Below are 14,096 nucleotides of genomic sequence, written 5' to 3' on the forward strand. Positions count from 1 at the left end.
AACTCTTGCTATTCTCACATCCTAATGCAAAATCGAAACTAACCAACTTTTTGTTTGTTCTACATATGCATAATTGATTTTCAGAATAATGACTCTGAAGCACTGAAAGAGATCAATACATTTCCTAACTCATTAAAGCTAGTATGATCATAGTTTTTATATTTTACACTTACTGATTCCTTAAAATCTGGGATCCATCAAAACTCTCAATCAATCAAAATATTAATTTGATTAATTCGATCACCCAGAAGTAACCACAGACCTATCTTGAATACAGATTCCTTTAGGATGTGGCAATGCTTAGACCTAAAGAACCATAGCTTGACCCTAGAAACCACCTTCAGAATGAAGCCATCTATATTTATTTGACAAAGCACACCACAAGCATTATAAATATTCAATAGCTTTTTTGATTTACAATGTTAACAATACATTTCTGTTTCTAACTGGGAAAAAGTTTGAGTGGCTCCATTTTTCTTTTCTCATTTTAAAAATATTAACAGGTTAATAATAAATGGGAAAGTGGTTATAAAAACATATGACTGTAAGACACAAAACCATGGTCCAATTAATATGGCTTGATGAATGTCATTTCTGCTGGAAAGGTGTAGTGTAATTATTATAATGAGCCACTTTATAAGTCTCCCAAATAAAATATAGTAATTGGGAATAAGCAATTACTTAAAATTGCATGGGTTGAAGGTGGTATCTCATTTGACTGTATTTGAATTTTCATGCACCCATGAATTCAAAATTAATCCCAAAGTGCATACGACAGATCACATGTGGCAAGATGTTTCTATAAAATAAACTTTCTCTGGAATTGACATTATGCTTAGAAAGAAAATTTTAAAAGGTGATTAATGTGAGCATCATCAAGATTAAAATGTTGATTATGGATGTATATAAAGATGAATACCATTATAATATCATGTTATGAAGCTTTGAACAGTATCTTAAAATGTGAATTTTGTGAAAAGAGAATTTTAGATGATGGGTCAAGATTTCTTACTGTAGGCTGGGTGCAGTGGCTCATGCCTGTAATCCCAACACTTTGGGAGGCCGAGGAGAGTGGATCATGAGGTCAGGAGATCGAGACCATCCTGGTTAACATGGTGAAACCCTGTCTCTACTAAAAAATAGAAAAAATAAGCCGGGCATGGTGGCAGGCACCTGTAGTCGCAGCTGATCGGGAGGCTGAGGCAGGAGAATGGTGTGAACCTGGGAGGCAGAGCTTGCAGTGAGCCGAGATTGCGCCACTGCACTCCAGCCTGGGCCACAGAGCGAGACTCTGTCTCAAAAAAAAAAAAAAAAAAAAAAAAAAAGATTTCTTATTGTAAGTTATTTCAATATCATGTGTTCTGAACCCTGTAAAAACACTATGTGTAGGAGTTAAAATATTCATATAAACATGCATGTGCACATGTGTGCATGCCACACATACACCAAATCTTCACTCTTCCTTTGGACTCCAAGGCACCCAGCACAAGTTGATCCCTGCCCTGTGTGAAACATCTTTTTATCTTTCTGTGAATTCCAATAGATTGTAAACTCCTTAGGATATGTATAATGTATTCTTTGTTTATTACATTTTCTTTCATTGTCTAGCACTGTGCATTGTTGGTGCTTGAAATATATTCGAAAATTGAATTAATTTCATAATATTCAAGTATTACTTTCAGTTTTTGCTCCTTTTTCTGTCTTATATATTTTAATGTAGTTAGTCCTCGAAAATAAGAAATATGAATGAGGTAAAAATTACAAAGAGGGACTGCTTATTTTGAAATGAATCAACTAACTTGATATATAGGAACATCTTGTAATATTAGAAACTAAACAATTTAAAACTTAATTGATCTGATTTTTTTTGCACTTGAATTTTATGACAATGCTTCGGCCACTAACACAGTAGCCTGGGGTCACCGTGGTCAAATCTCTAACATCTTACACATCAAATAATGAAACTGTGCAAAAATCGAGGGAAAAGCAATATCTTCGATTACTGAAACAAATTTAGATAGGTTTAATATACAGTACTTAATGATAAGAAACTATGAATATATGCTAGGTAGATTTTAATTACAAAACTAAAAGACAAAATGACTTTATGATTATATCTAATATAAACAGGAAGGCAAAGATTGGAAATCTGCAGAGACAAAAGAAGGTGAGTGGGCTTGTGATTCTAGAGTAAATGTCAGATGCTTTTAACTTGTTTGTGAATTTAGAAATTTCACATTTTTTTTTGTTTTGTTTTGAGATGGAGTCTCGCTCTGTTGCCCAAGCTGGAGTGCAGTGGCACGATCTTGGCTCAATGCAACCTCCGCTCCCTGGGCTCAAGCAATTCTCATGCCTCAGCCTCCCGAGTAGCTGGGACTACAGGTGTGTGCCACCATGCTCAGCTAATTTTTTGTATTTTAGTAGAGATGGGGTTTCACCATGTTGCCCAGGATGGTCTTGAACTCCTGAGCTCAGGTGATCCGCCAGCTTTGGCCTCCCAAAGTGCTGGGACTACAGGTATAGAGATTCCAAATTTAAAATCTGTGGCAACACAAGGAAGCAGGACTTGGACTGAACACCGTCGTCAGCAACAAATAAAATCCACTGAGACTAGCATGACACTTAATAGAAGAGAAAATTCGTAAGTAAACTATACTCAGAAGAGGAAAAAGTTTAAAAAGAAGAGCAAAATGTAAATTTCCAAGACAGATTTAGCAGCAGCCTTAACTCCTTGATACCTCTTTTTTACATGATATAGAAAATGCAATTAAAAGTCTCTTACATTACCTATAAAAAATTCTTAATCCTAGACTGATTTACTTTTGACGCTCAATGAACCTTTACTAAGGAATACAAACAGCTGATACATAATTCCAACCTAAAAATGGTTACACAATTAAATATTCTGCAAAAATAATCGCTAAGAGGGAATTCCTACTCTTATGTTAGTTGAAGACAGAAAGATGTGTTTGTTTACTCAGGGCCCAGCAAACTGTTTACATATAATGGTCCTTACAAATGATTGTTGGATGAAAGGGTGAGTGCTCACACACACAGATATTTTGTTTTTAGCTTGAGAATTTACTGCAAAGACCAGTAAGAAGAAAAAATGGTTTGATTTTATATTATGCATCTTTTTATTTCCTTTCCATTATGTGACTAAATTGGGAATCCATTATCTACTAAAGCATTTTTAAGCTAGAGAGAAGTGTACAAAGTTTTCATATTTGACATGATGAACACCAATTCTTCCTTTTGATATACAACTCATGGTTATATGGTAGCATCATGTCATCTGTCACTCGTTTCCTGGAGATACATCTTGAATAGTACTGCAGAGATGCTAAGCCATTATTTAAAAAGAATTCTTTCAAAAGAGCAAAAGCCCTAAAGACAAAAACAGGCTGTTCTCTCTCTCTCTCTCCCTCTCTCTCTCTCGTGAACAAACATTCATTCATCCTGGAAATTATAGATCAGACTGAGTAACTTGTTATGTGAGGAGTTACAAGAACAAATTATCAAGCACTCTATAATCATATAGAACATTATAAAATGCTGTATGGCAATCAACAAAACAGAAGAGTAATCTTTCCAGAATGACTTAACTTACTTCCTCAGGTTCGAAGACACTGTGTAGACAATGGGGATAGCAACTAAAATATCAACAAAAATCAAACTCTAAAAAAAAATCAGACTCATGTACCATAAGGAAATTGATCAGCAATTAATATATTGCACTCAACTAGACTGTTACATCTGAAGGTTAAATTTATGTGAAAGTCTTTTGTCCTAATTGATGAATAGAAGTCTGTTTGCTGAGTCTGACTTCATGGTACGGTTTAATAACAGTAACCTTTCTTGTCTGGTTTGAGAGATACAGAACATATGCTAGCCCGGGTGCAATGCTAGGTATTTAACTTTATTACATTATTGGATTCTCACAACAAACCTTGAAAATGAGAATTATCTCTACTTTACTGATGAGGGTTGGAACCTGCACCACCTAATCACTCTTCTACTCAGTTTCTCTCAAACAGTTACATCAAGCAGCTGATGCTTTACATACCTTTGCATATACGTCCCTCTCTGCCTGGGGTGCTTTCTTCCTTTATCAATCAATCACGCTTCTTCCGTAAGGGGAACTTAGGGGGTTCTGTCTCATGGTTCCGGTAATACTTTTTACCTTCATGCAGGTATGTGCATTTCCTCCCATTGGACTATGAGCTTCTAAAGGGTACAGTTTGCATCTTGCTCACTGTTGAATTCCCACAGCCCAGAGAATGGCAGATGAATAATGGGTGCTCCATAAATGTTTGTTGAATGACTGAATGAATGTTGATACGTTATAAAATAAAATGGGTAAACAAAACATAGTCATTCCAATGATCATTTTCCTCTTTACTGTACATATAAGTTAGTTGTTCATTGTGAAGGCTTATTAAAGAACTATCATAGGCTTCAGCAGAAAGGAGGCTGACAAGAGGGTGGGCAGATATTGCCCTACTGTCAGAGAAATATTCACTGTTCATTATTATGTGGGCTCTGATTCTATGCTGGGAAGTACAGGAGCATGAGGTGGAGGTGCTGGGACAGCCCTCATCCTCCATGTGTCTCAGGCTAGCATGGCTCCAGGAGGTTCATTCATGCTTCCCAGGCTCTTGCAAATTCTGACATAGGAAATGGTGCATCAGCCAAGGCAGCAGCACAGAACCGACGCCCTAGACTCAACCACAGGTGAGACCTTGACCTTGACTGGATGTCTCACTTCGGAGAACAGAGCGGGCTGGTTTTATTACAGGGTTACTGGAAAGTCAAGTTCAGATCTCACTTTATTAATCACCGCTCTGCTTAAGGAAACTAGAGTTTAATTTCAATAATATGGAGGAAAAATACAAGTAGAAATTGTTGCTTGATTTCTTTCTGCTTGGAAACTGGAAAAGCCCCTCTCAAGATCCTTGAATCAGGAAAAAAAAGGAACCTCTCACAATTGCTCACAGGAACAGGAGGTAGCAGGATAAAGGGATGGGGAAATGACCACTTGGGAAGGTCGTTTCTATGGAGTCTCAAACGACAGGCAGGAAAACACTCTTTCCTGTCTTTTCCTTTTAGGATCTGGGTCAGCCCCAAGATTTTAAAGATTTTTGTTTGCTGGTTGTTTTCTGGGAGAAGGACAGGTATTTTAAACTGTATAATAAAGGTGATCCACCAGGGCTATTTTTAAAAACATTGTTTCTGCAAAGTGAGGTTGCCATGGGAATTACTCATCCCTGTTCAAAGCCGGGGTAATTACTGGGAGAAAATCTTGCCTAATGTGCTTTTGTGTTTTCTGCAATGCTTCATCAAACCCCTGCCCCCTTCTGGGGTTGCTGTCAGTTGTTGTTTTTTGCTCCCTTAACTTGCAGTCTCCAGGCACTTGGGGCTTCACTATTTTCCCTGGAAAGAGAAAGGTGATTCCCTCTAGCATAGCGAAGTCAGAAGTTTCTCCTGGTACAAGATAACTATTAAGAGAACAGTTTTATTTTATTGTTCCTTTGTTCATGTTATGAGAATCACCGATAAACCAGCCTCTCATGTCCTTTTTCTTTCATACCAGTCACTGAGGAAAAACAGCCTCAATTTGCACAATTTGCAGAGTGCTGGGTGGATTTTTTTTCATGTAGAGTGCAGAACCTTGCCTGCCACTTTACGGTGACTAGGATTTCCAAAGGCAATTGGGATTTTAATGGCAATTTCCAAGTGCTCGCTGAAAAATACTTTATAAGGGGAGCTAATGGTGGTAGGGTCTGTGATCGGGATTTTTGTTCTGTGTTTATGCGCTCTTGTTTTTAAGTGGCTTTCAAGTTTCTTAATAAAAATGAAAAAGGCTTGCCGTATTTATAATACAAATGCCAGAATGCTGTCTCCGCAATTTCTGCTTCCATTAAATCTTTATCACTGAAATCCTTTGAAGAGGGATTTTCTGCTTCAGATTTCCCTGGCCCAGGGGCACTCAACAAGGTTGACAAATCCTAAGGCCTTATGAAGAACACCAAGAACTGGTGGGAACTATTGCTGAAAATGGTGGATCCGGAAAAGAATTAAGTCTACTTTTCTGACAACCTAGATCAAGTCAAAGCTTTAAGAAAGCGTGGATAGTAACAGAAGCAGTTGTCTTGCTGCTCCCCTAACAGGGTCCTCTGATGAAGAAAAAATATGTTTTTGACATTCCACTTTCCAAGTGGGAGCAATAATACATGCTGTATGGGATAAAACGTGTTATTCCAACTGTACCTGGGGAGGGTTTGCTTCGGGTGGGTGCACAGAGGGGTGGGCCACATTCTCTTTAGACTCCTCCTCAGCCCGGCACACACCTCTCAAGAATCTTTTTATTTTTGTCCTCACCAAATCAAACTACTGTGTTCAGGAAATGTGAGAAACAATCACATTTCCTTTTAGAAAATAAACTCATATTTCAATTTTGTGTTTCCAATGGGGTAGTGTTACCAGTGATTTTTAAAAGCAAGTCATGGTTTTGTGACTTTGGCATAATGGATATCAGCTCTCTATCCTCTTCCTGGAGATAAGTGGTCACAAGACAGCCCAGACTTCTGGCTTACAATCTGCTTTGGAAACAAAACAAAACAAAACAACTTGCTTTCTAGTCTACGCAAACTGCAATTTCAAACTGGCTGAAGCCAAGGCACTATCTTCCCACTTGTTTATCCACTGACATATGACCTTCTGCTTCTATGCCCCATGCACAGTGTTGAGCGGATTATAACTGTGAAGAAGAGAGGTGATTAAGTTTAATTAAAAACAAAATCAAAAAAGCCAGGCATGGTGGCCATGTCTGTAGTCCCGGCTACTCAGGGGCTGAGGCAGGAGGATCACTTGAGCTCAGGAGTTCAAGGCTATAGTGTGCTATGGCCATGCCTGTGAATAGCCACTGCACCCCAGCCCGGGCAACACAGCAAGATCTCATCTCTAAAAAAAATAAAAATAAAAGACAAAAGTAAAGCATCTAAGGATAGCTAAGGGTAATATGCAAGCCTTTAAGGATAGTTAAGGGTAATATGTCCATATCGTAATTTTTCACGAGAAATTTAGAGCAAAGGATAACCTCAGTTGAAATCTAATTAGTGTCCTGGAAGACCAAGCACAGAACAAAAATAGAGAGATGGCAATCTTAGGGGAGAAAGAAGCAGATGGAAGAGTAACAATTGAACACAAAATAAATGGAAATTTCCCTGGGCAAATATCTTAGTTGGCAAGCTGAAAAGACTCTAGTTGGAGCAGTTCTGATGAAAAAAGACATATAAGATATATTCTAAGAAAGCTTCTGAACTCCAAGGATACACAGAAAATCTTACAAGTTTTCCTGATGAAACAAGCAAACCAAGTCTACCAACCAAAAGACTAATTACTTTAAAAAAATGACATTGGCATCAGACTTGTCATTTACAATCTTGGATTCTGCAAAGAGAATAGAATAGCATCTCTAGATGGCTGAAGGAAAATCAACACATGGAAATCCTTGAAAAAGAAGAGACATCCTGCGGAGAAAATCATCATCATTTTCATCAAGAGCAACATGACTGAACTACAGCAGAGAACCTGGGAACTGGGGGAGAGGTAAACGGGAGAAGTAGCATCACATTAGGGGAGGGGAGGCGAGAAAAAGGAGGAGAAAAAGGAGGAGCAAAGGGGGAGGTGAAAAAGGAGGAAAAATGGGAGGCAAGAAAGAGGAGAAAAAGGGGAGGCGAGATAAAGAGAAAGGTGAGGGAATTCCAAAGGGTTCATCCCTGTGGGAAGGGAAAGAATGTAGAGAGAAAGAAGATCCTGGAGGATGAAAGAGTTGGCATTTTATTTTCACATGATCATAGAGAAATATGGATTTCATTGTAAGCAAAAGAAAAAGGGCAGTAACAACGTAAATGAATAAAAAACACACTAGGAATTCCAAAGTGAAATACTTGCAAGTGAACTAGGTGTTTTTGCAAACTCTACTGTTTAATCTCTTTAATATTAAAGGACAATTATTAATCTTTCATTTTCTAACTGAACTGACATTGATTATGTGACCAAGCTGATATAGTTTGATATTATGCATACATGTATACACACATATACATTTATATGTATATGTATGTATATTTATATGTATATGTTTATATATATAAATATGTTTACTTATTGTACCTAGACAATACATTTTATGTCTTATTCTTTTTTTTTTTTTGAGATGGAGTCTCACTCTGTTGCCCAGGCTGGAGTGCAGTGGTACAATCTCAGCTCACTGCAACCTCTGCCTCCTGGGTTCAAGTGATTCTCCTGCCTCAGCCTCCCAAGTAGCTGGGATTACAGGCACCCACCACCACACCTGGCTAATTTTGGTATTTTTAGTAGAGATGGGGTTACACCATGTTGGCCAAGCTGGTCTCGAACTTCTGACCTCAAGTGATCCACTCGCCTCGGTCTCCCAAAGTGCTGGGATTATAGGCAAGAGCCATGGCACCCAGCCCTTCCATTATTTTTTTAAAAAGTGAATAAATGAAAAATTACATTTCTTTAAAATTACACCTAAATTTGCTTTGGAATCTGAAAAAAAAATTTGAATCTGGAAAAAAAAAGAAACTTTGCTGTGGAATCTGAAAAAAAATTTTCCCATCTACTTTTCCAATGATAAATAGGTAAACTAGAACATGAATAAGCTCTTGCACCTAAATTCCTGCCACATACCAAGCATTGAATAAATGGCAATTCTTTTGACTGATTTTAGAGAAACATGCTCTGGTATCCTCTCTGATGTAGTGAGTAGACATAAGCAGTTGTACTTGCAGGAGGTGGCAGATCATTACACCGGGACTGAGCCTTGGAGATCCCAGCCCTGTATGCTGCACATGAGAAAATGCAGATTTGGGAGGCTCTTGATGTTTACAAAGTTGCATGGCTGCCACGTGGCACAGCTCAAAAGCTTACATGGAGAAATGCAAAATTTCAATGCATAGAGTAAAAAATGTTAGGTTTCATGATATCTTTTACAAATGAAATAATTTTTTTTTTCATTATTCTCTTGAGAAATTGGATTCCAGGACCCTAAAGAACTCTGCGGTTCTTTTCTGAAACATACATGCTTTTCAGAAGCCTTGTTATTTGAAACAGCGGATCTTACTTTTTGGTCGATGTATTTGTTGTCCTCAATGGCCGGGCGTTTGGAGTGGTCGCAGGAGGAGGAAGAGGTGGAAGGGAGGCTTCTCAGGAGGCAACATGTGTCCTGTTGCTGGCGGTCAATAAACTGCTTCATAAAACTCTCCCTTTGCAAATGAAGTACACACACATCAGGCATTATTAATGGAATAGAGCAAGTGACAGCATTTTGCAATGATGAGTTTGCTTGAGCAAAGATAAAGCAGTGACAAAAGATCAGAGAAAACTAGATCATGACTAAAATATTTCATTAGCAACAGCTTCCTGAAACTCAGTGACTCCTGCTTAAAAAGCAATATGCTTGAAATAACTTTCAAGCAATATTACTCAGTAACTGATGGTAGTTTTTTGCATCTTTTTTTTTTTTTTTGAGATGGAGTTTCACTCTTGTTGCCCAGGCTGGAGTGCAATGGCACAATCTCAGCTCACTACAACATCCACCTCCCGAGTTTAAGCAATTCTCCTGCCTCAGCCTCCAGAGTAGCTGGGATTACAGGCATGCACCACCACGCCTGGCTAATTTTGTATTTTCACTAGAGATGGGGTTTCTCCATGTTGGTCAGGCTGATCTCGAACGCCCGACCTCAGGTGATCTGCCCGGTTCGGCCTCCCAAAGTGCTGGGATTACAGGTGTGAGCCACCGCACCCAGCCCAGTTTTTTGAATCTTATTGTGGTAATAAAACACTTTTTTTCCCCTCTAAGACTTGGAAGAATTAGTTGCTCTCTCTAAATGCCCATTTATCATAAGAATAATTAAGAGAGAATTTTACATTTTAAGACTCAAAAGCAAGGGCGTTCATCTGATCTTCAAAGCATAATGAAAATTCAAGTAACGTCTCTTCAAATTACCAAATTCAATTAATTTTTTTAAATTAGAAATGCAAATATATTTCTATCTGAATTTTAAATATTATGGCACCATATCCAGTCTCATACTTTTATAACCCCCCACAGAATTATTTTTAAAGCTAGTAACATATTGCTGTAATTCTGTTTGTAATTTCTTGAGCTATAACTAGAAGAATTTCCTTTTATTATTAAAAATAGGTGTTTAAAGCACCTTTTATGCATTTGCTTAACTGGAGGGCAAACGTGGTAGAAAATCAAATCAGTATGAGTGGAAAAATGCCATGGTTCTTCTTTTAAAAAGTGGACGACAAATTATATGGTAACCTGACAGGGTAGGATCAATAAACACTGCAGTAGTACACAAACTGGGCCAGCTGTGGTTTCTCTGTTTGCTTGAACATAAAAGGGCCACAGAGGCAATTTTAGTCTTACATGGTTGGGGTCAGAGACTGATGTCTACCTGCCATCCCTGCAACACTGAGCAGCTTCTCCAGTTTCCTGGGATGTCCCATTCCCGAGGAGTCATCCCAGAGAGAAGCGATGGGAAGCAGCCTTCTTGCTTAGGCTACTGCAGTTATAAAGTGACTCTTCTCTGAATACATTGCTTAAAAGAGTCAAAGTTATTTATTTATTTATTTATTTTAAATAGAGGTAGAGGTAGTAAAGATAGATAATAAAATAGAAAGAAACCCAACCCACATATACTTAAAAGAAGGGTTAAATCAGATTTAAGATGATGAATCTTTTACAATGTATGTGAAATATGCAATTAAAGAAGTATTTTGGTACCTGATTTTAGGAACTGTAAAATCTGAAGGAAGCTTTGAGATTTTCACCATTTGCGGTCTGTTTGGGAATTTTTCAAAGATTCGCAGGCGTAAAGGGAGCTTTTCTTTGGTGTCTGCATTTGCTTCACTTTGCTTTAACTAAAGAAAAAAATGGAAAGAAGAAAAAAAGGGGGAACCTATAATACTATTACATATGCTACACAAAATTAGTTTTGGAATGGAAGCAATAATACGTAATTACATGAATTGCCAGTAGATGGCAGTAAAGGCCTACCAAGTATACGTCTCTTGCCCGACATAAATTGCTCTATGAGCTAAAACTTTTGAGTTACAGAAAAAACAAAAACAAAACTTAACAACAACAACAAAACTAAACCAGAAAAAAATTCAAGGAAAACTTTATGTTATTTTATTCCCAAAGACAAGCCTCTTTTCATCTCAGACATTTTTATGGTTTACTATTACTTGCATATTTAAACAATAAAATTTGTTTACACATGTATAATGCTAGAATTAAAAATTTTTTAAAACCATGAAAAATAAAAAAAAATTAACTACAGAATCATACCAAGTAGTAGCATTTGTAAAGAGAGACAATGGCAAGAAAATTGGTTATGTCGTCTAGCAGATTACAACAGAAAAGCTCAAAACAGAAATGCCACATTTGGTCCATGCAGCGAGTTTTCTATTTGGCTGCAAACATGCTTAGACACGACGAACTTAAATGCCATACAATATCTTTGTGAGAAATGACAATCAAATGGATTTATTTAAGAGCGTCTCAAAAAAAAAAAGAGTGTATATTTATATTTCTACAAATTGAGTTTCAGGGAAGCTCAGGTTTAACATAAACTGGAACAAGGCTGAACTAAGATATTATGAAGGCGGACTGTGGCTTTCAGAATTCATGCTACGCTTTCTTATGCTCTCTTTTTCTCTCCCAGTGCCAATGTCTCTTGGAGTCCCTCTATACTTCTGTTTACCTCTCCCCTTCTCCAGGACCTTCTGCAGACTGGAACACCCTTCCCCACGTCTGCCCTGTCTTCTGTCCCGGCTTCCCAAATTGCATCTTTTAATGCTGATGCCTTTCAAAGAGTACATTTAATTCAGGCTGCCTTTTTGGAGGGATTTGGGGGGCAGGTTTCAAAAATCTTCCACTCATTTACCTCCTTGTTGGGTATGCTTTTACTCTATCACTACAATTTGTCTTAGGAGTTATGGAAAGATAAGAATTAAAGGCCAAGAGAGCTTTTAAAACAGGAAGAGAGATGGCAATGCATCCCTCCTATATGTGGAAATAGAAATTGGCTAAGGAGAACAGGAGGGCTTCTTTTTGGGGAAACATTCCCATTTCAATATGATAGATGACTCAACTATCCTGTTGGTTGTAAGCTCATGATGAGATTATAATCCTGATTTCTGGTTTTCTTATTAGGCTGCAGAAATTGCTCTTATGTTTTTGTTTTGTGTAACATAAACATTGACCTTAGCCATTTGTAAGTCTGATTTGACTTTATGGGTAGCCTTTGGTTTTTCTGTCTTAGATGGTAATCTTACTTAGAGAAGGAGTCGCTGCTGTTCGTTGCCTTCCTCCCCTCCTAACTGGAGTGCTCAATGCAGTAATGTGTGCAAAATGGCACGTTCTCAACAGTTCCATGGTTATGATGATGACAATGTAAGGAATTAGCTCCCAAAGACACAAAACAAACAGTAGTAGCATCTCCGTGAGATGTACACAATTAGAAAAATGATTCCATACACGAATAAAGAGATTTACTAGGAAGAGTCTTGTTTTCTAAAAGTTGATACAACTAGTAGAAAAATACTTGTCAGTGGTAAATAGAGCAGAAATAGAGAAATCAGTTAATCTATTAGATCAGATCAGAGTGTAAGGCAGGTATATCAGGCCAAAGGGGATAGGATAGAGCAGAAATAAAGTATTGTTAATTCATGCATTTGCTGACTCATTTATTTATACATTGATACTGTCACTTATAAATCACATCTTATAGGTCAGGTTCTGTGCTAAGTTCAGGGGATATGAAAATAAATGTCACTGCACTCACCCTCACAGAGCCCACAGTATAACTGGGTAGATAGTCCTATAAAGGGATAATTATAATAAAATAGAATGGCCACTCTGGTAGATATAGGAACAGAGTGCTTAGAAACACAAGGTAGAGAGCAAGGAGAGAAATAAGAAAGAAAAATGAAGGCACTACTTCTACTCCAAGAGACTTCATGGGCAGCGGAATAGACATACATGGTCAGAAGAGTTGACTTGGGGGCTCTAGACGTATCAGGACTGGTATGTATATTTTATGAGAATTCAGTGTCTTCAAAGAGACACAAGGGCAAATCGTATATTAATTGGGACATATCATTGAAATGAAAACACAGAGTTCTTTCCTAAAAGCCTCTTGGCCTGCCCACTGCCTGCATCCCCACCAGTGCATCCCTGGCCAATGTACTACTCGGTTCCTGCATTTCCTGCAGTAGTTTCTCCATCTGCTTCAGCTCTTTCTAATCTGTTCTTCATTCTTTGGTTATTGTAATTTCTCACGCTCTGTCTTAAAACCTTTCAATGGCATTCCACTGCCTTTTTCTTTTTCTCTTTTTTTTTTTTGAGATGGAGTCTTGCTCTGTCACCCAGGCTGGAGTGCAATGGTGCGATCTTGGCTCACTGCAACCTCTGCCTTCTGGTTCAAGCCTCAGTTTCCTGAGTTGCTGGAATTACAAGCATGCACCACCATGCCTGGGTACCTGCTGCTTTTAACAAACAAAAATAAAAACTTTTGTTATAACAAACAAAAATATAAACTTTTTTTTTTTTTAAGATATGGGATCTTGCAATGTTGCCCAGGCCGGCCTCAAACTCCTGGGCTCAAGGGATCCTCTTGCCTCAGCCTCCTGAGCAGCCAGGACTACAGGTGTGAGCTGCCATGCCTGGTCAAAATCTCAATCTTTCATCTAGGCTCAGAGGCCTTTTTTCGGCCCCTCCCTGCCTGTCCAGCCTCAGCTAGCCCTATCCCCACACCAGGTTCCAGTCACATCCTTCAGTTGGTTGGAAACATCTGCACCCTCTGCCTCAGAACCTCTGTGCCTCCCACTCCTCTGCCGGCCCTCTGCCGGCCGTCTGCTGCCCCTCTGCTGCCCCTCTGCTGGGTTCCCCTTTCCTCCTCTTTTTTTCTTGAACTCCATCAAATTCTACTTGTTCTCTAAATTTCAGCTCCACTAGAAATTCCTCAGAGAAGCTTTCTCTGACAAAGTTT

At 38.4% G+C, this 14,096-nt stretch overlaps 1 protein-coding gene across 7 annotated transcripts in view; it reads right to left on the reverse strand.

Annotated features, from left to right (window-relative positions):
* NALCN (sodium leak channel, non-selective) overlaps nucleotides 1–14,096 on the reverse strand; it is a 365,686-nt gene that overhangs the window by 79,592 nt on the left and 271,998 nt on the right. For all 7 annotated transcript variants that reach the window (XM_030813654.1, XM_030813651.1, XM_030813653.1 and 4 more), the window contains 2 exons: nucleotides 10,826–10,962; nucleotides 9,152–9,293 (listed from right to left, as the gene is read on the reverse strand). In XM_030813654.1, the coding sequence (XP_030669514.1) occupies nucleotides 9,152–9,293; nucleotides 10,826–10,962 (279 nt within the window). The remainder of the gene's footprint in view (nucleotides 1–9,151; nucleotides 9,294–10,825; nucleotides 10,963–14,096) is intronic.

The sequence above is a fragment of the Nomascus leucogenys genome, chromosome 5 (assembly GCF_006542625.1).
Source record: "Nomascus leucogenys isolate Asia chromosome 5, Asia_NLE_v1, whole genome shotgun sequence".
NCBI classification, from domain to species: domain Eukaryota; kingdom Metazoa; phylum Chordata; class Mammalia; order Primates; family Hylobatidae; genus Nomascus; species Nomascus leucogenys.